The sequence below is a fragment of the Polypterus senegalus genome, chromosome 9 (assembly GCF_016835505.1).
Source record: "Polypterus senegalus isolate Bchr_013 chromosome 9, ASM1683550v1, whole genome shotgun sequence".
Classification (NCBI taxonomy): Eukaryota; Metazoa; Chordata; class Cladistia; order Polypteriformes; family Polypteridae; genus Polypterus; species Polypterus senegalus.
This window is the reverse complement of record NC_053162.1, coordinates 84,932,349-84,951,668: the sequence shown is the minus strand read 5'-3', so window position 1 is coordinate 84,951,668 and position 19,320 is coordinate 84,932,349. Positions and strand designations below refer to the sequence as shown.

General features: G+C 39.2%; 1 protein-coding gene across 1 annotated transcript in view; it reads right to left on the bottom strand.

The window, feature by feature from the left end:
- LOC120535491 (meckelin-like) overlaps window positions 1-19,320 on the bottom strand; it is a 128,575-nt gene that overhangs the window by 16,749 nt on the left and 92,506 nt on the right. The window contains exons 18-23 of the mRNA XM_039763379.1: window positions 18,896-18,991; window positions 17,698-17,791; window positions 12,683-12,813; window positions 6,255-6,395; window positions 1,027-1,107; window positions 207-323 (exon numbers count right to left, since the gene is read on the bottom strand). Of these exons, the coding sequence (XP_039619313.1) occupies window positions 207-323; window positions 1,027-1,107; window positions 6,255-6,395; window positions 12,683-12,813; window positions 17,698-17,791; window positions 18,896-18,991 (660 nt within the window). The remainder of the gene's footprint in view (window positions 1-206; window positions 324-1,026; window positions 1,108-6,254; window positions 6,396-12,682; window positions 12,814-17,697; window positions 17,792-18,895; window positions 18,992-19,320) is intronic.

Genomic DNA, 19,320 nt, shown 5'->3' with positions numbered 1-19,320 from the left:
TTAAATTGTATACACGGGGGTGTACAAACGAAGCATGCATGGGGCGGAGCCCCCTAGTTGTGAATAAAAATGAACATGGCAACTCTCTTTTCCATCCATGCAGGGTTCAAGCTGTCTGATTCAGTTAGTCAGAACCCATAAGAACTGCAGTTTGTACTTCACCAATCAAAGCAAGAGGCCAATTAAGAAAGAGCAACAAGGATTACCGCTTCCTTCCTCAGATTGGAACGCATGACCTCCATGCTGACATCAGTGTGGCCGTGAACGGAGCGCCCATGGATGTAGAACCCATAGCAGCGATGCATCAGGATGAACACAGACACCTTGACAGAAAAGCAGAAAGTGTTCAGCCATAATAATAAAGTCTCTTTTTTCTTTCTTGACATTCAGCAAGCCTTAATTCCTGTTACATTTCTGAAATAAACATTGGTTTACAACTTCTTAGAATGTTGTTTAGGATTACGGTTACCCTGAATGGTGTACCTAAAATAGGCTTCACACTAGTGTGTTGTGTATCAGCAACATCCATTTATTTTTATATAGCGCTCTTCTCAGAGGACTGACTCCGAACAATCAGAACATAAAATTGTCAAGTAAGAAAGCTTTCTCTTACATTGGCAAGGGTACATGCTGCCCTCCGTGGGAGGTGAATCTCAAAACATCTGCTCCATATATTAGTGAGTTCGAGTCAACTGCAGTGTGTGCTGTGGAGGTGCAGCAGAAACCGGCCCCCTACTTCTTCATTTTTATATAGCTCAGTATTAAACACCTGACAAATGAAATGCCATGATCTGCTTTCCAGGCCCAGGAGAATAACTTGTATTTAACTTTCACAATCTTCACATGTAGCCTTTTCTTTGAAATCTGCCAAGAAAATAACTACAACGTGGTCTCATCTTTTACAACCTCATCTCTGCCTTGTGAAACATTTCACACAATTCTGCTAAACATGAACTTGGTTTTATTTGTTCATTTAAAGAGAATAATCTTTTTTGCTCCAAACGAAGACTGAATAACAATACTCACGTTGCTCATGGCACACAGATCCACAAATTGTCGAATTTTATCTTCTACAAATCGCTCGTAGATAAGAACAATATACAAAACCTGCAACAGCATAATAAAATCAGAAACTGTTAAAAAATAATGGAAGTATGTTTAACACAGCAATGAAGTCAACAACATCAGACGTGACTAAACTCAGTGGCATTTAAAAAGCACATTAAGATCAATATGTAGACATACAGTAGACATATTAAACCTCACTAGAAAAAATGCATGTACACTATTCTGAAAATATAATTCCAAAAATTATATATGAAAGCCTTAAATTACAACTCCTGGAAAATTTGAAATGTTTACTTTTCTTCACTGCTACAGTATCGGTCAAAAGTTTTAGAACACTTCAGCCTTTATGGAAATGCATGCACTTTAAGATGTTAATGTATCATGAAATCAAGGCATGGGACAAGTAAACAATGGCAAATAAAAAAATAAGTCAAGGAATCATTGAGTGTACAAATTTTTATTCAAATTTCTGATTCATCAAAGTAACCACTGTCACACAGATGGGATTGGAAGAGATCTGAAAGGCTTTAAGAATAGTACTAACATGCCAGACCAGGGGGTGGTGAACTGCACTAACTCTCTTTCTCAATCTTCTGCAGACCATCCAAGGGAAATCTCGCTAGGTCCCTGCGCCAGTGATGATGTCACTTCCAGTCCCGGCGCCATGGATGATGTCACTTCCTGTATCAAAGACATCACTACTTTTTTCGGTGCCAGAGATTATGTCATTCTGGTCCATAAGATGCCACTTCCGGCCCCAGTGATGTCACTTCCTGTCTTGGCTTTAGCACTAGAATTACCAGAGCCTACGAAAAAACTCGTAGATCCATCCCACCTTAAATCGCTTCGCACCTCTCCATCAGCGTCTTTTGTCCTGTAAATGTGTGGATAAGCAGCAAGCAGCCTACTATCACATCCCCCACTGGCACACAGTTGTCTCAGCTCAAGTCTGTTTACCTGCGTGTCAGTTGCTTGGAGTTGTATAGAGTGAGAAGTCAAGCAAAATCACACCTTTTATAAATACTATATTGTTATTTGGAACACATACATTTCATGTATGTTCCGTGTCTACAACGATCTATGTATACACATCCTTAAAAAAGAAAAGTTTTTCATGTTTTAGTAATAATTGACAAAATGTAGACATGAAGCTTATAATGTGTGAAGCCTGAAGTCCAAATATCAATAAAACACTTTCACAAAAGGTACAAATATAACAGAACAAGTGCGCTTTTATTCAAAAATATATCTGCAGAAAAGGAACACGCGTTAGGGTGCGACATTGACACACATTTACTATGACTGCTTCGGTGGTGCAACAGTATCAACTGTTGACTTGTAATCAAAACTTTACGGGTTTGATCCCCGACGAGTCCGTTTTGAGAAGTCAGCTGCTTTTATTCTTACTAATTTAGAATAAAACATACAATTGATTTCAGTCTGTAACAGCCAGTGTAAATGTATGATACTTGTAAAGGTTAGCTTTGTTTTTTGTTTTTGTTTATTCGGTTTCATTTTCTCAGTCGCATTCACGATCCTACACCCCCATCTGACACTGCTGTTTTCACATAAAGACGTGCTATAGCTCTGCACTCAACTTGTGACTTTACGCTGTAGGAAGTAAGTAAATAAACCAAGGTAAATAAGTAAATAACATTTGATCTGGCTCTTATATACAAAGTACAGCGACAGCAGCTTCCACCTGCAGCTATAGACTCTTCAGTACACAAGTGATTCTCCACGCTGGTGTTTACAATCTGGACAGTGTATGTGCCCTAAAAAGAAGTCTGACCGCATTCTTGTACCAATGCTTGCAAACTGAAGTGTCTGCGTGAACTTTTCGTGGCATTACACATGTATTTTTTGAGCATGCCTGTGTCGCTGAAACACAGGAAGCTCTGCAGTGTACTTGTGACTTTAAGCTGTAGGAAGTAAGTAACTAAATCCAAATAAATAACAAATAATGCATGTGTTCCAAATAACGATATAATATTTATAAATGGTGTGATTTTGCTTGACTTCTCACTCTGTACAACTCCAAGCAACTGACACACAGGTAAACAGACTTGAGCTGAGAAAACTGTGCGCCGGTGGGGGGTGTGATAGCAAACTGCTTGCTGCTTGCTGCTTATCAACACATTTAAAGGACAAAAGATGCTGACGGAGAGGTGAGAAGCAATTTAAGGTGGGGCGGATCTACAAGTTTTTTTGTAGGCTCTGGTAATTCTAGTGTTAAGGCCGGCCTCTTTTCCTATTACATTCAGTTCTGTTTTGGACTCAAACCGGTGAACATCACAATCAATTTTCTACCCATTTGCAACCAAGGCACAATATATGGGTGGCTGCCCCAAACCTTTTTATGTCTGTGGTCTGCTTTTATGACACCACCTTTTGTTGATATAACAGCCAAAGTGTGGTGACCCTTTTGATTCAGAATGCCAGTCACTCTGTACAAGTTACCAACTCTACCTCCAGCAAAAAGGAACCCCAGACCATCAGATCTCCTCCTCCATGTTTGACAGTTGGTGTCACACACTGAGGAGCCATCCTTTCACTAACTCGATGGCGTACAAACACCCCCTGTGTGATGAACTGAAGATTTCAAATTTTGATTCATTGCTCCATAAGACCTTCTTGCATCCTGCAGTCGTCCACAGCTGGTATTTCAAGGCCCTATTTTGTCTTTTAATGAATGGCTTTCTTACTGCCACTCACCCTGTCAAACACCTTTAGCACAAAGTCTCCTCTTCACAGTAGAAATGAGACTTAGATCATTTGTTGCATTTCAACTGATTAAATGTGAAGAAAAACTGGAAAAACTGAGGTGTTTTGAAACTTTTGACCAGCAGTGTATATTCCAGCAAACAGTTGAACAATATCAAGAAATAAAGCACAATGCAGTACTCTCCCAATACAGTTACCAACTCCAGCAGACAGCAGATAGCACTGCCAGTTGTAGCACCCTTTCATAACAGATGCATCTTAGCAATTATAATATAAATTGTCACTGCCACCTCACATCTCCACAGATCAAGGTTTGAATCACTGCCCTGACAATGTCTGAGCGGAGTTTGTATGTTCTCCTCCTGTCTGCAAGACTTTTTCTCTGTGTCCTCCAGTTTTTCTCCCTCATCCCAAAGATATGCTAGCTACATTAATTGGCAACTCTAACGTGGCCTGCCTAAGTCAGTGTGGGGGTGAACAAGCTTTTGGCACAACTTCAAATTCATAGTTTCCCCACCTTTATGCATCAATTTTCTAGATATGCAGAGATGTTAGAAAGCTTGGATTTCCTAGCTACCACCATTTAAAACTCTCTGACATGGAAGGTCAAATTAGTTATGGCTATCAAGAAGGCTTACAAATCTTACTGTTTCTGAAAAGTGATTTTCCATTGACTGTACTGTATGCCAATATCTCTACAAAGGACAGATGTCATCATAGTACATTCACTCTACTCTTCCAGACTAAAATACAAGTCTTAAAGATCATATCTGACATGTTGCACCCCACCCATCTTTTCTTCACTCCCTTCCATCTGATAAAGAGCTAGTTCTTTAAGACCATGACTACCAGATGTTATCAAAATGCTTACCCATAAGATATAAGGTTCAACTTTACATTGCGTTGACTTTAGAGCCTTCTGCACTAATTAATTGAAATGCCCGAGCATTTTAATAAAATGATTATTTGAGTGCTGATGGGGAATGATGATTATTACTGCATTTTGTGTAAGCTTTATCAAATCCAAAACTGACATTATTATGGAAGCGAAGTACAGTATGATAATAATATAGTTTTGTCAAGCATGGTTTTGTTTCTTAACCCTCAAAATTTCACATTTAGAAAACACGTCCAGTAATCATTCCTTCAGAAATATGCCGTGAAAAATGAGATGGCATCCTTCAAATGTAATGTAAACAGATACATTCTCTTATGAGTGCAAAAGTACTTTCCTGGCTACTCTCCTAGAAATGGAATTGCTAGTCGTTCACATCAAAATGTAAATGGATGAACATGGACATCACTTACAGGAAGAGATGTCCAGAAATCCCAAGATCGGGATTCATGCCATGTGGCATGAAGCCTATCTGAATCTTGGTGTAGTAGCTTCCTGTCTTTCCAGACCTTCAAACATACCATTTTATTGTGGTTTTCACACCTTCTCCATAAGCCTGTACAACACATTCCTTCTCCTTCAGCTCATCTGTGTTCTCTTTAAATTCCCAACTGCTGTATTACACTAACCTGCGTGGATTAAACCCAATGGACAAGGTTTCTCATTTTTACATACTGTAGTGCAGGGCCTCTCAAACATTGCCCAGGTGATTTGTTCTTTTCTTCACTTTGTTTCTAGTGATTTTACAACCCATTATTACTTACTTCATTAACTCAGCTAAGGAACTTGTGCTTCACTTACTTCTGCACTGGAGCTCATTTTCATTTACCTGAATTGTTTTCTATGACATGCATCATTTCCTCTACTGTATGTATTACATATGATGTATATGTATGGAAAACTTTATTTTTCAAAAGTGAGGACTAGTTTTGATTACACAAGAATTACAATTAAATAAATTAAACATTTAGAACAAAGGAAATAACAAATGACAGATAACCATTTAGTTTTGTTTGGTTAGCTAATAGAAAAAATTGCTCCAGTGTCTCATCTGGGTATTTTTCAAAAGTTGTCAAGGTTTATACTTCAGCTACTTAACTCTGTAATTAGTTTCAGGGTCCCACGACCTTTTGAGTTAAACGCTTCCTGCTTTTTGTATTTCCTCTTTTAACTACAGCAGGAGGCTCAGAATCTGCCCTTTTGTAATCTATTTATTATCTCAGAAATTAACAAGCATGCTACTTACCGTATAATTGTAAAAGATAATCTAATAGTTAAGACTTACCGTACCTGCAATCTCATAATCTATGCCATAGTAGTTACAGACTGATTTATACAAAAAGCCTTAGGTAAGCAAATACTAATGACTGGCTTTAATGCCAAGTCATTTCATTGTTTCGCAGGCAAATCACAGTTACTGAAAAGAAACAATGAAATAGAAATAAAGATTCTGGCACTATGCTCTGTTATTGCATTAATAATTGTATAGTTACTTAAAAAGAAGGCCAAGTACAGATGACTGAAATCGTTTATAATTTTAAGGTACTAAAACACAAAAAAGCATTACTTGAAGCAAGCCAGCTGCTAGCCAGATAGATGCTGTGATTCCATATCGAAGAATGGGGCTCCAGGGTGCCAGGTAATTGTCTGCTCCAGGCTGCACAGCTAGGTTCAGATCTCTGGCTGTGATGTTCTTGACTCCTATAACCTGAAGAGAAATAAAAGCGTGAGACACAGGGCTTGAGGTATTATTATTTATAGCTTAATGCAAGAATGCTTTGAATGTGAGCTGAAAGAAGAAGTGACCTGGGGTCATGAATATATAGCTAGGTAAAATTTTAATGCTGTGACTATATTAGCTCACCATGAGATGCTTTCTGCAAGCGCTTATCATCTTTTCACTCATACTAGCCTTTCACGCAGTGTACACAAAAATGGCTGCAAAGGCCCTATCATCCAGATATCTTTACAGAGTGTCATTATCGTAGCTGGTGCACATTTATCAGTGAGAAAGGCTTGAGAGTACTCACCAAGTACTTCATAAATGAATATCGGTGAATATGCAACTGATCTTTGAAGTAACCTTTACGTGGTCTTACAATTCCCCAACAGCTGCAATTGATGTCTTTTTTGTAGCAGCACTGAAAACTCCAGTAAGAAGATCTAAACAATTTTTATCAACACAATTACACTGTTCTAGATAGATAGATAGATAGATAGATAGATAGATAGATAGATAGATAGATAGATAGATAGATAGATAGATAGATACAGTACATGCGCAAAAATGGTTGGTGGATGCTACACATTAGTGATGGCTAAAGTGGCTCCCCACTCACTGAAGCACTTTGGACAGTAAGAAAAGTGTTATATAAATGTTAATATTTATTATTTAGAAATAAGAAACACATTAGATACATCAGATCTCAATATGAAGTTGGATATCTATACAAATAATGACAGTGCAATGTCTTAGGAACAAAAGGATGCCAAGTCTTTTAATGGAAATAAAAGTTTTCTGCCTACAGAGGGCTCAATTGTGTAGACACCCTAAAATCAGAGTGAAATGAAGATGTGGCAGGCTAGTCCATTTTTTCAAAAACTTAATTTCTGCTACTCAAAATGCTTTTCAGTATCTTGTGTGGCCCCACGAGCTTGTATGCATGCTTGACAACGTCGGGGCATGCTCCTAATGAGACGACGGATGGTGTCTTGTGGCATTTCCTCCCAGATCTGTATGAGGGCATCCCTGAGCTGTTGTACAGTCTGAGGAGCAACCTGGCGGTGCCTAATGGACCGAAACATAATGTCCCACAGATGTTCTATTGGGTTTAAGTCAGGGGATCGTGAAGGAAATTCTATTGTTTCAACTCCTTCATCCTCCAGGTACTGCCTGCATACTCTTGCCACATGAGGCCGGGCATTGTCGTGCATTAGGAGGAAACCAGGACCTACTGCACCAGCGTAGGGTCTGACAATGGGTCCAAGGATTTCATCCTGATACCTAATGGCAGTCAAGGTGTCTTTGTCTAGCTTGTAGAAGTCTGTGCGTCCCTCCATGGATATGCCTCCCCAGACCATCACTGACCCACCACAAAACTGGTCATGCCGAATGATGTTACAGACAGCATAACATTCTCCATGGCTTCTGCAGACCCTTCAACGTCTGTCACATGTGCTCAGGGTGAACCTGCTCTCATCTGTGAAAAACACAGGTTGCCATTGGTGGACCTGACAATTCTGGTATTCTATGGTAAATGCCGATCAAGCTCCACTGCGCTGGGTTGTGAGCACAGGGCCCACTAGAGGACGTTGGGCCCTCAGACCACCCTCAAGAAGTCTGTTTCTGATTGTTTGGTCAGAGACATTCACACCAGTGGCCTGCTGGAGGTCATTTTGTAGAGCTCTGGAAATGCTCATCCTGTTTGTCCTTGTCCAAAGGAGCAGATACGAGTCCTGCTGATGGGTTATGGACCTTCTATGGTACTGTCCAGCTCTCCTAGACTAACTGCCTGTCTCCTGGAATCTCCTCCATGCCCTTGAGACAGTGCTGGGAGACACTGCAAACCTTCTGGCAATGAAACACATTGATGTGCCATCCTGGAGAAGTTGGATTTCCTGTGCAACCTCTGTAGGGTCCAGGTTTCGCCTCATGCTACCAGTAGTTACATTGACCATAGCGAAATGCAAAACTAGTGAAAAAAACAGTCAGAAAAGATGAGGAGGGAAAAATGTCAGTGGCTTCCACCTGTTAAACCATTCCTGTTTTGGGGGTCATCTCATTGTTGCCCCTCTAGTGCATCTGTTGTTAATTTCATTAACAGCAAAGCAGCTGAAACTGATTAACAACCCCCTGTGCTACTTAACTGACCAGATCAATATCCCAGAAGTTTCATTGACTTGATGCTATACTCTGATTAAAAAGTGTTCCTTTAATTTTTTTGAGCAGTATATGTATATGTATATATATATATATATATATATATATATATATATATATATATATATATATATATATATATATATATATATATATATATATATACAGTATATTATATATTTTAGAAACTAGAGTTCTTTGCCCCTTGCTTGCTTTGCTTGCCAACTCCCCCCGGCCTGTGCTAACTGCCAGCCACTTTGCATCTCTGCTGCTCACGTATGTAGATTTCACTTTCACCAAACAACAAATCTTTTAATTCTTGCGATGTACACCTCTTCATTGGGAAGAAACACTACTTTTCCCTGATAGCAACACAAATTAGATGATCTACAAGTCTCCGACTTAAAAGTTTTAATCCGAACAATATATTCGATCTCTTTTCGCTGTTCTATTATTTCACCGAGTAATAATTTCCATTTCTTTGCACTAATGCGATCTTTACTATTATTTTTTTGAGACTTTTGAATTTTAGTACTTCATTATCTCTAACCTGCTCTGCATATGTAATGTGCCAACGTTTTTGAATTCTTTACGGTGTTCTACTTTGTCATCTACTCTTCGTCTTTTATTTCCGGCCCTGGGTGTGGTAAACTCTCTTGGCACAAAGTCTCATCTCACGGGACTTGTAACTATCTCTCTGAAAAAGTCTCGTCTTGCGCCAGGATTTTTTTTATAATAATAGAGAGATATATTTGTGTTTGCTGTAAAAACTAGCTGTGCATATTATGACAAAAATTTATTCTGTAACATATATGTTAAAATACTTAATGTGTTGCACATATGATTGTCATGTTTGACAGGAATGGTGCTTCAGAGGCTAACACTGTTGAAAGTATACTGCACCTAATTGTTTTCTATGTGGAATTTACACATTTTACCATTGTCTGAATGGGTTTTAATCTGGGCAGCCCTAAAGATGTTAGATTAATTGTTGTTTCTAAATATGCTCTGACAAAGCTTCGGTGTGTGCTTGAATAAGGCCTATGATGTACTGGCACCCTATTTAGGGATATTTCCCACAGTTTCTAGTGTTTCTAGAATAAACTCCACTCACCCTGCACTACTAAATTGTATTAAGTGGAATTTAGAATGTAAGGATGTTTGGTCTTTAGTCAAGTCACCTTGGTTGTTCAATATCACTTGAACTTTCAATAAATGCACTGTGGTGAGTTGGCGGTGCCCTGCCCGGGAATTTGTTCCTGCCTTGCAACCTGTGCTGGCTGGGATTGGCTCCCGCAGTCCCCCGTGACCCTGTATTAGGAAACAGTGGGTTGGAAAATGACTGACTGACTGACTTTCAATAAATATTTTATGGAAAAAAGGTTGGACAAAAATACACAAAACTTGACGGTTTTCTTTTCATCCAACATATAGTTCACAAATTAATGTAAAATAGTCAACTTGTGAATTTCAGGTTGTTGAATTTTATGCCAAATGCAAAAGATGTCCATGATGTCCATGAACCCACTTAACCCAGTCTTCCATGGTCTTGTTCCTGTCTTCCACTGCACTCTGAGTTCTGACTTGGTTCTCCTTCACACTGTACAGTATATTCATCCTTTTATTTATTATCCTAATTCCTTATTCCAATAAAAGGTTTCTACTTATTCCAGCAACATTTTGTTCAAGGCACGAAGCAATCTTGAAGAGGGCATCAGTCCACCATAGGACATACTCAATAATAATAATAATACATTTTATTTATATAGCGCCTTTCCCATGCTCACACACATATCCACACCTACTCATAATTTGGAGACACCGATTCAGATAAAGCTGAAGTCTTTGGATTATGATCATGACAGAAAAAAAATGCAGACGTCAGAGAGACAAAGTGAAGACCACAGCTTGAACTCTGTGAGGCACTAACATTAACCAATGTGCCACACTGCTATTTCTTTTCTGACAGCGATTCACAGCTTCAGGCCGGGAGTACAGCTAAGGTTTTTATTCTGCTCAGTTTCGTAATTCAATAGGTCAGTGTCAGTTCTTACTTTTTGGTTAGCTAGTTCTCTGCTCTAATTTGGCATTCAGAACATTTTTGTTAGTATTATATTTACATTTAGCTTTAAATGCTTTTAACTTTTTCACCATTTTCTTTTAATGTCACCTTTTTCTGTGGAGTCTGCTCACTTAAATGTATCCTGGTACTGATAGTTAGTGAAGAGCAGAACAGAAACAGGTACAAATGACACTGAATGTTAAAGGGGAGTAGCTGCTTCAGTGTTATCTTAACTTGTGTGCTAATTAATAAGTAAAGACTTAACTCAGTGCATCCCAAGTTCAGTCCTATGGACCCCTGTAACTGCATGTGCACACCCCTATCGATTCCTTCTTTCAATGCCTCAATCTGGAATTTTTTTTTCTTTGAATGCTCTGGTTATTTAGGCCCGTTCTTACTAAGTAGCATAAAAGTAACTCTCCTTTAGAGTCCCATGTCACTTGCACCTGTGTCTGCACTGCATGTCACTATTTGTCAGTTGTAAGTGTTGCAGTGGATGGACAAGAATTCCAGCCATGTTGGCTGCTGGTACTTTTCCTGGTTATGAGGCCATAATGGAAAGACACAAACAGGCTGCTTCCCAGGGCCATGTCTTTCCCCTGTAGTACACAAGGTGGCAGCATCCCTCTGGTTGAAGACCCATTTGTAACACCTCCGGGCATATTGGGAGCTGTAGTTCTGAGAGGCAGCTCTGGTGGGGTGCTTGGGTACTTGGGGAGCTGCAGGGGAAAGCTGTCCCTACCTTGGATATAATTAAGGAAACAACTCCAAAGACAAATGTGAATTAAAAACAATACACTTAAAAAAGCTATGTGTACCAAGCTATAGCAAAAAATTCATCCATCCATTTTCCAATCCGTTGAATCCAAACACAGGGTCATGGGGGTCTGCTGGAGCCAATCCCAGCCAACACAGGGCGCAAAGCAGGAACCAATCCCGGGCAGGGTGCCAACCCACTACAGGACACACACTAGGGACAATTTAGGATTGCCAATGCACCTAACCTGCATGTCTTTGAACTGTGGGAGGAAACCCATGCAGACACGGGGAGAACATGCAAACTCCAGGTAGGGAGGACCTGGGAAGCGAACCCGGATCTCCTAACTGCGAGGCAGCAGCGCAACCAGTGCTCCACCGTGCCACCCAGCAAAAAAATCCAATTTTTTTATTTATTTTACATGTAAATGTCACACTAGCAATTTTTTCTGAATTCCAAATAAGGGAGGAAAAAAGCCTAGCTAGTTAAACAATTACGATAGATCAATTTGAAATAAGACTAACCCATTTATTTTGTTAAACTAATTGGATTGAATGCCTGCAACTACAGTGGTTGAAATGGAGAGTCTGTGTCTCATAGACTGTAAGAGTAGCTTCCAGATTCAGTCCTAGGGAAACACTGTGGCTCTGGGTTTTTGTTCAAACCAAATAATAAAGCCACTAAAAAAATCAAGCTATATATTTATATTGAACATGTCTCCTTATATTACCTTACTACAGTAAATATGTGACTTGGTACTACTAAACACAATTCCCTTGTCAGAAGTGAAGAACTTTTCACACATTGTCACTAAAGCTTATTTTTCAATTGCAACCAGCCCTACCACAGAAGACACACCTCATAAACGCTGCAACAGTGATGTAAAGATAGTTAAATGTTTAATCAATAATTTAATGGAAATTAAACTGTGAAGGCCAAACAAAAATGTCCAAAAAGTAGTACCAAGCAGTGCATTGCATGCTTTAGTTACAAAATGCACAGAAAGAAGATGTGAATGTGTTCTTTGGCATACCTATAAGCAGCTGTTAGCATGATTCTCTTTAAATTAGGGTATAGCGCCACCTAATGACAATATTTAATTACTGCCCTCTCTATATTAGGCTGAAAATGAATAAACAGATTTTTTAAAAAAGTAAACTGGTAGATGAGTGCTGTATAAGTACTGTATATGAATTAGCAGTACCACTTTGTTACTTTTGCATCTTTAGTATATATTACTTTAATGGACCATATGTGGTAGTGTTTAACACTGTGCTCAATGTGAGATCTTTTTACCTCCAGTAAAAGCAGGGCTACGAAAAGTTGTATTATAGGTTTAATTTTCCTAGTTGTCTGAATTTCATTCCACTCATTAGCCACAAAAAATGTTCTCCAGGCACTCACTGCAAGTCCTTGGCTTTGGTTTCCTGTGGGAATATACAGAAGAATTAGAATAATAATCACCTAACCCTAGCAAAGGCACACATTGGCATTAGAATCATTTTTCTAACAGGGCCTTGTCCAAAGCAAACAGAATGAGATAGCATAAGAAAGAAGGCTAACTGAAAATCATCTTACTGCCCAATTAACTATGATTGTCACTTACAATGTGGCATTTCACAATATAGCACTGTAATCCCAGTTTAAGCAAGACTTGGGGGGAAGAACCTATGGTGGTAAATTAAAGGTGAATGGACTAATAAATAAAATTAGGCAAGTATGCAAAGAATGATCACAGCCCGCATCAAGTGCTATATAATAATGTCAGATGGCCTGTTAAGCATCTAACCTTTCCAAAACTGACATCTAAAAGTCACCATTATGAATACAGAGTTGTATTGTGTAAAAGAATATTGCAGATGCAGCAGAAATACAAAAGCAGAAAATGCAACAAATACGAGATCAACTGAAATACAAATATTTACCAGGAGGACAGGGAAAACTGAGAGGAAAAGGAGAAGGAACTCCTGATGTTTTAGTGCTTTCTGTCCTTTCTGGAGAGGGACAGAGGTATTTGGATAAGGAGAAGCCCGTGAAGGTCAGCAGAGTCACAAAGGGGTCCACCAAACTTCAGTTCAGGTAACATTTTGTCAGAATAATGTAAAAGTGAGCCGACACCTGAAAGAGTCAGTTCTCTTATACAGTAATTGAGACGCACGTAGGAAATCAATCATGTTAGGGTTAGGGGTTAAGACCAAAGAGGAACCTTAATCCTGACCCTTAGGGAAGGAGCCTTCTCATTGTTGGATGGGACTCAGCTTTTTAATTCTTTATCTTAAGTGTGTTTGGACTTGTCAGATGAAAGGAGGCCAACTCTGGTAAAAGGTTACAAAATTGCCTGTGATAAATAGTTCCCTTTCATTTGCTTTATGAAATAAATGCATCCATTTGTTTAGGAGTGGAGAATACCCCAGTCACAACAGATAGAGATGGTGGTGGGTGTGCTGGTTTGAGAGAGGCCTAACTTGACTCCCTTATAAACGTGCACCTTTTGAGGACTCATTGGTACGTAACACAAGCAAACAACAGTAGATGGCTAAAAATACACCAAATCAAGCTCACAAAGCCCCTAAAGTGACGTTAGTGATTTGCCTTATCAAGACCAGTCAAAGCATTTGTTATATAGCAGTAACATACTAACATACACTTGTAGGAAGGCTTTTTTTTTTTAAATGTGATACATTAAACAAAATATAATGAGCACTAAACACCACCTATCCTACGTGATGCTGTTTTAAGTGAGACGTCCTGGTCTTACAGTGCGAGCAATATTCTAATGTGCAGCCAATAAAACTGAATGTTCCTCGTTCTGGGCTGGAGGGTGGACCAATAGTCTGAGAGATGACATCACAAATCTCACTTATCTTACTGTGTCAAACATGAGGAATGCTTAACAAGTCATAACAAGTCTCTTTTCTACTTATTGGTAAACAGCAAAACCTTCCTGTTAGGCACACCGCAGAGTTGGGTGATGAGTAAGCTGAATAGAGCTAATTTATACTGGCGTCTCTGTTTGCAAAGCCTCTGATATGGTAAGGTAGTGCAGACACCCTGGAAACTGTCACCTAGTATTGACATTTGTGTTACCCTGAGGAAACAGGTTACTGTCCTCTACCTTTTGTTTATTATCTGGTAACATGACCTTTAAACATCCATCCATTTTCCAAATCCGCTCATCATCAGCAGGATCGCAGTGGAGCTGGAGCCTGTCCCAGGAAGCATCAGGAGCAACCCCAGGGCATGGCTCCAGTCCAGCCCAGGGTGAACCGACTCACACACAGACACACACTAGGACCAATTTAACATACATGTCTTTGAATTGTTGGAGGAAGACCACATGGACACAGGGAGAACATGCAAACTCCACACAGGAAACATCCAGGATTCAAATCCCAATCTCCTTGTCATTGGGCAGCAGCACTACCACTGTGCCACCATGTTAAATCCATTGCTGCTTAGCCATTTTATGACAATTGTGCTCCAATTGTGAACACCTACCCCCCACACACATCTCAATTTACTTAGCAAGTATACATGAAGACACCGACGTTTGGCTGAATATGGTTTTGGCAGTTGTACCTCTCATTGCTTTTGACCAGTATCTCCATTTTCTCACTGACCCTGAACACCTTACTGCTTAGTATGGCAGGGCAACATGCTTTTAGATATTGCTGCAGATGTAAATTAGTAATACCATAAAGAAAGCCAATACAATGGGGTACGATCCCTCCAAGGAGGCAAATCAGAAAGAAGAAGGCATCATTTTTTTGATGAACTACAGAGGCACATTATTCCAACAATAGTCAATTTGCCAAAAAGTGTGGCACTTTTGGCCAACCCAAATTAAGTTATATCTTCATCTTTTCAGATATTATGCAAATAGCACACAGCAGTAATCACACTTGCTGATTTTGGGTGTTCCTGCATGCTTTTCTTGGTGTATTTGTGTATGAAGAGGACAACTACAGCTGTGTTGGAAATCAGTTGTCTTATTCTAGTAACATCTTTTTCGATAGTGCCTACTTCTGCATGTCTGAAAGGGCCTTTTACTGCCACAGTTGCATATGAAGTGGTGCAAGTGGCACTGTGGGCTGCACCTTTAAGTAGTACATAAAGTATTTAATTTAGATAGAGCTGAGCACTAAGGGTCAAATTTGCAGTTTTTCATGCAAGTGTTTGATTGTACAATTTTGATTAGAAGAGTTCCGTATCCATAGTCTTAATAAAGGAGGTGGTGTATCTTCTTCTTTCGGCTGCTCCCATTAGGGGTCGCCACAGCAGATCATCTTCTTCCATATCTTTCTGTCCTCTGCGTCTTGTTCTGTTACACCCATCAACTGCATGTCCTCTCTCATCCATATCCATAAACCTCCTCTTAGGTCTTCCTCTTTTTCTCTTCCCTGGCAGCTCTATCCTTAGCATCCTTCTCCCAATATACTCAGCATCTCTCCTTGGCACATGTCCAAACCAAAGCAATCTCGCCTCTCTGACTTTCTCTTCCAACCGTCCAACTTGAGCTGACCCTCTAATGTACTAATTTCTAATTTTGTCCATCCTCGTCCCACCCAATGCAAATCTTAACATCTTTAACTTTGCTATCTCCAGTCTCCTGCTTTCTGGTCAGTGCCACCGTCTCCAACACATATAACATAGCAGGTCTCATTACCGTGCTGTAGACCTTCTCTTTCACTTTTGATGATAACCATCTGTCACAAATCACTCCTGACACTCTTCTCCACCCATTCCACCCTGCCTGCACTCTCTTTTTCACCTCTCTACCACAATACCCATTACTCTGTACTGTTGATCCCAAGTATTTAAACTCATCCACCATCGCCAACTCTACTCCTTGTGTCCCCACTATTCCACTGACCTCCCTCTCATTTACACAAATGTATTCTGTTTTTTTCCTGCTGACCTTCATTCCTCTCCTCTCTAGAGCAAAACTCCAACTATCCAGGGTCTCCTCAACCTGCTCCCTACTATCGCTACAGATCACAATGTCATCAGCAAACATCATAGTCCATGGCGACTCCTGTCTAATCTGTCAACCTGTCCATCACCATTGCAAATAAGAAAGGGCTCAGAGCCGATCCCTGATGTAATCCCACCTCCACGTTGAATGCATCCGTCATTCCTACCGGAGACCTCACGAGGCATATATCTCTAAGAAAATGAAATAATCTCCAACAACAAAATACATTCAAATCAGAGATAATATCAAATGTATGCTCCTCATAGAATAGACTATTATAAAATCAATTCTCTGAACTCACTTATTCTATGGCAAGACTTAGGAGAGTCAGTATTGATTCCAGCAGCATTATGGGCAAGACAAGAACTAGTTCTGGATTGGAAGCCAGTTTATCACAGGGCACAGACTGCCATCACCTTAAACCACACATCATCTGGAGAGTGGGAGCAAACTAAAGTACCTGCAGAAGATGTCCAGGACATTAGGAGAACATGCAAACTCTATACAGGCAGCCACTGGGCACAAATACAAACCTGTTCTCCTGGAGATGTGAGGCAGAAGAATCAACCACTCACCTCCATGTTATATGCATTAAAAAATGACAAACAAGAGGGGAGCATTTAGTCCATTAAGTGTCTTTGTTTAACTAATAGCTACACTGTTTCAATTTGCCATTTTCTTGTAGGACTTACTTCAATCACACTACAAACAAAGACGTAACAGAGAATATGATCCAAATGCATCTCTGAGTTTCAGTATCTGAATCTGAGTGGCTCATGGAAGTGATCAAGCTGGTGGGTACCTAAAGCAGGTCATCACAATTCTTAAAGGTGGGTGCCATCAGAACAATTTCATTTAAATAGTGGAACAGGAGGAACCTCGTGGAAATGAGGGGAAAGTGCAATTAGTGTGGAAGCCAGGAATCACTTGTAGGTTCTGTGTCTCTGGAACTATCAAGTCATGGAATTGAACGGGAAACCTTGACAACTTTTAAAAAGCTTCTGGATGGGATTTTGGGACAACTTAGTAATTAACTAACTGAAAGAACGAAATGGACTGAGCAACATCCCACATTTGTCAAGCTTTATATGTTCTTAGGAGCCTATTACTCTGCTTGACATGATTTTGATAAGACATGTTTTTATTGTGAATTTCCCCTTGAGATTAATAAAGTATCTATCTATCTATCTATCTATCTATCTATCTATCTATCTATCTATCTATCTATCTATTACAGGTTTCCCTGTTTTCTACCAAGACTGCATACAGTTCAGTTATACTGTAAATGAAGAAACAGTAACTTGTCCTTAATATGTCTTTTTTTACAGAAGCCTACCTGAGCTGGACTTGTTGTTCACTGGCTTCTCCCAGTCGATGAGAAAGATGGAAATTGTCACCTGGACCACCAGAATGTGAAGCAGTTCCAGGGCCTGAAAGCACAAAAGGGCTGAGTAACAACATATCAATTACACTTCATAAAACATCAAACTGTTGCTATAATGAAAAAATCAAAAGGTAACATAATAAACAACACAATCATAAAACAGGCATCCAGCACAAGACCACACTCAGCAGCACTACTATGCTTGCCTGCCCTTTCACTTTGCTGACCATTAATAACGATTAGCAATGACTGGCGAATTACTGATGATTTAAAAATCAATGCAGGGATATAATCACTATATTTAAAAACAACTGGTTTTATATCAATTTAAATTGTTCTTCACCAGCCTTATGTTCAAAAGAATCGATGATCAATAACCCATTAGCTTCAACTAAAAGTGTGGCAGTTATAAAATTTTAATTAGTTTTCCCTAGAAGTTATTGACAAGCTAGCTATTGAATAAATTTAGCGTCGCTTCTTCTATTTAAACTGAGCCTCATCCGGTGTTGGTTCCTACCTTGGAACAGATATTGCTGGTATGGGCTCTGCTTGCCTGTGGGCCATTAAGCTTGAATTAAGTGTGTTTTTGAAAACAGTTCTTCTGTCAAGTCTATCTATCAAATTAATTTTCAAAAATATCAGTAATCTAAGTTTAGGATCATGAGGGGATGATCATCATCCTAGCAACACTTTACAATGATTAATCCAACCCTGGAAGAGTGCCAGTCCACAGAAGGGCACATATTCTATATTCTATTTACAAAAATATGCAATGTTTGTATTAAATAGTTAACTGTAATGTCTTGTTCTGTCTTTTTTAATAAGGGGCTTCTTTTCTTATTTTACATATGACTTTACCCACTTTCAACATAAAATAATTAGAGTAATAAAACATAGGGAATTCAAGGGATGATACTTTCTGAAAAAAGATAAGCAATCTCACTAACAAATTAAGGTTTATAAACATAACTGGGATTCTTTCCTTAAGATAACATGCTTACATGTAAAAAAAAATGTTATTTAATTTGACAGAAAAAAAACAAAATGTGCAAAATATGCATTACAGAAGTGTGTGTTTCCTTACAGAATGTCACCTCCTGCATGTTCTATTCTCTTTATATTTTGCAAAGCTGCTTAAAGAATGGTTTACCTTAAATGCAAATGCCAAAGACAGGTATATGATAAAATCAACTTCCACAGTTCCACCAGGAGAGGGCAGTGCAACTGCAACTGTAGACTGCTGACCCTGAAGCACAAAAGACAGAAAGGCAAATTATATTTGACAGACTCCGTCTCCTGTCATTCCATGGAGCATTGTGGTTACCGTGATACACATACAATAGATTCTGGAAAAAATGATAACCATATATAACATTTTTATTCACAAGCGTGTCCAGGCTATTTTAGCTAAAAACACAAGACAAAATTAACTGAAACAATATGAGTGTCTTACTCTTGTTTATGATGTTGTAATCATGCTTTTCACTCAAAGTGGAGCTCATCTTTATAATAAAAATATTTAAGAGTACCTGATACAGTGTATGGCATTTAGGCACTAATGTCTCCTTATGAATG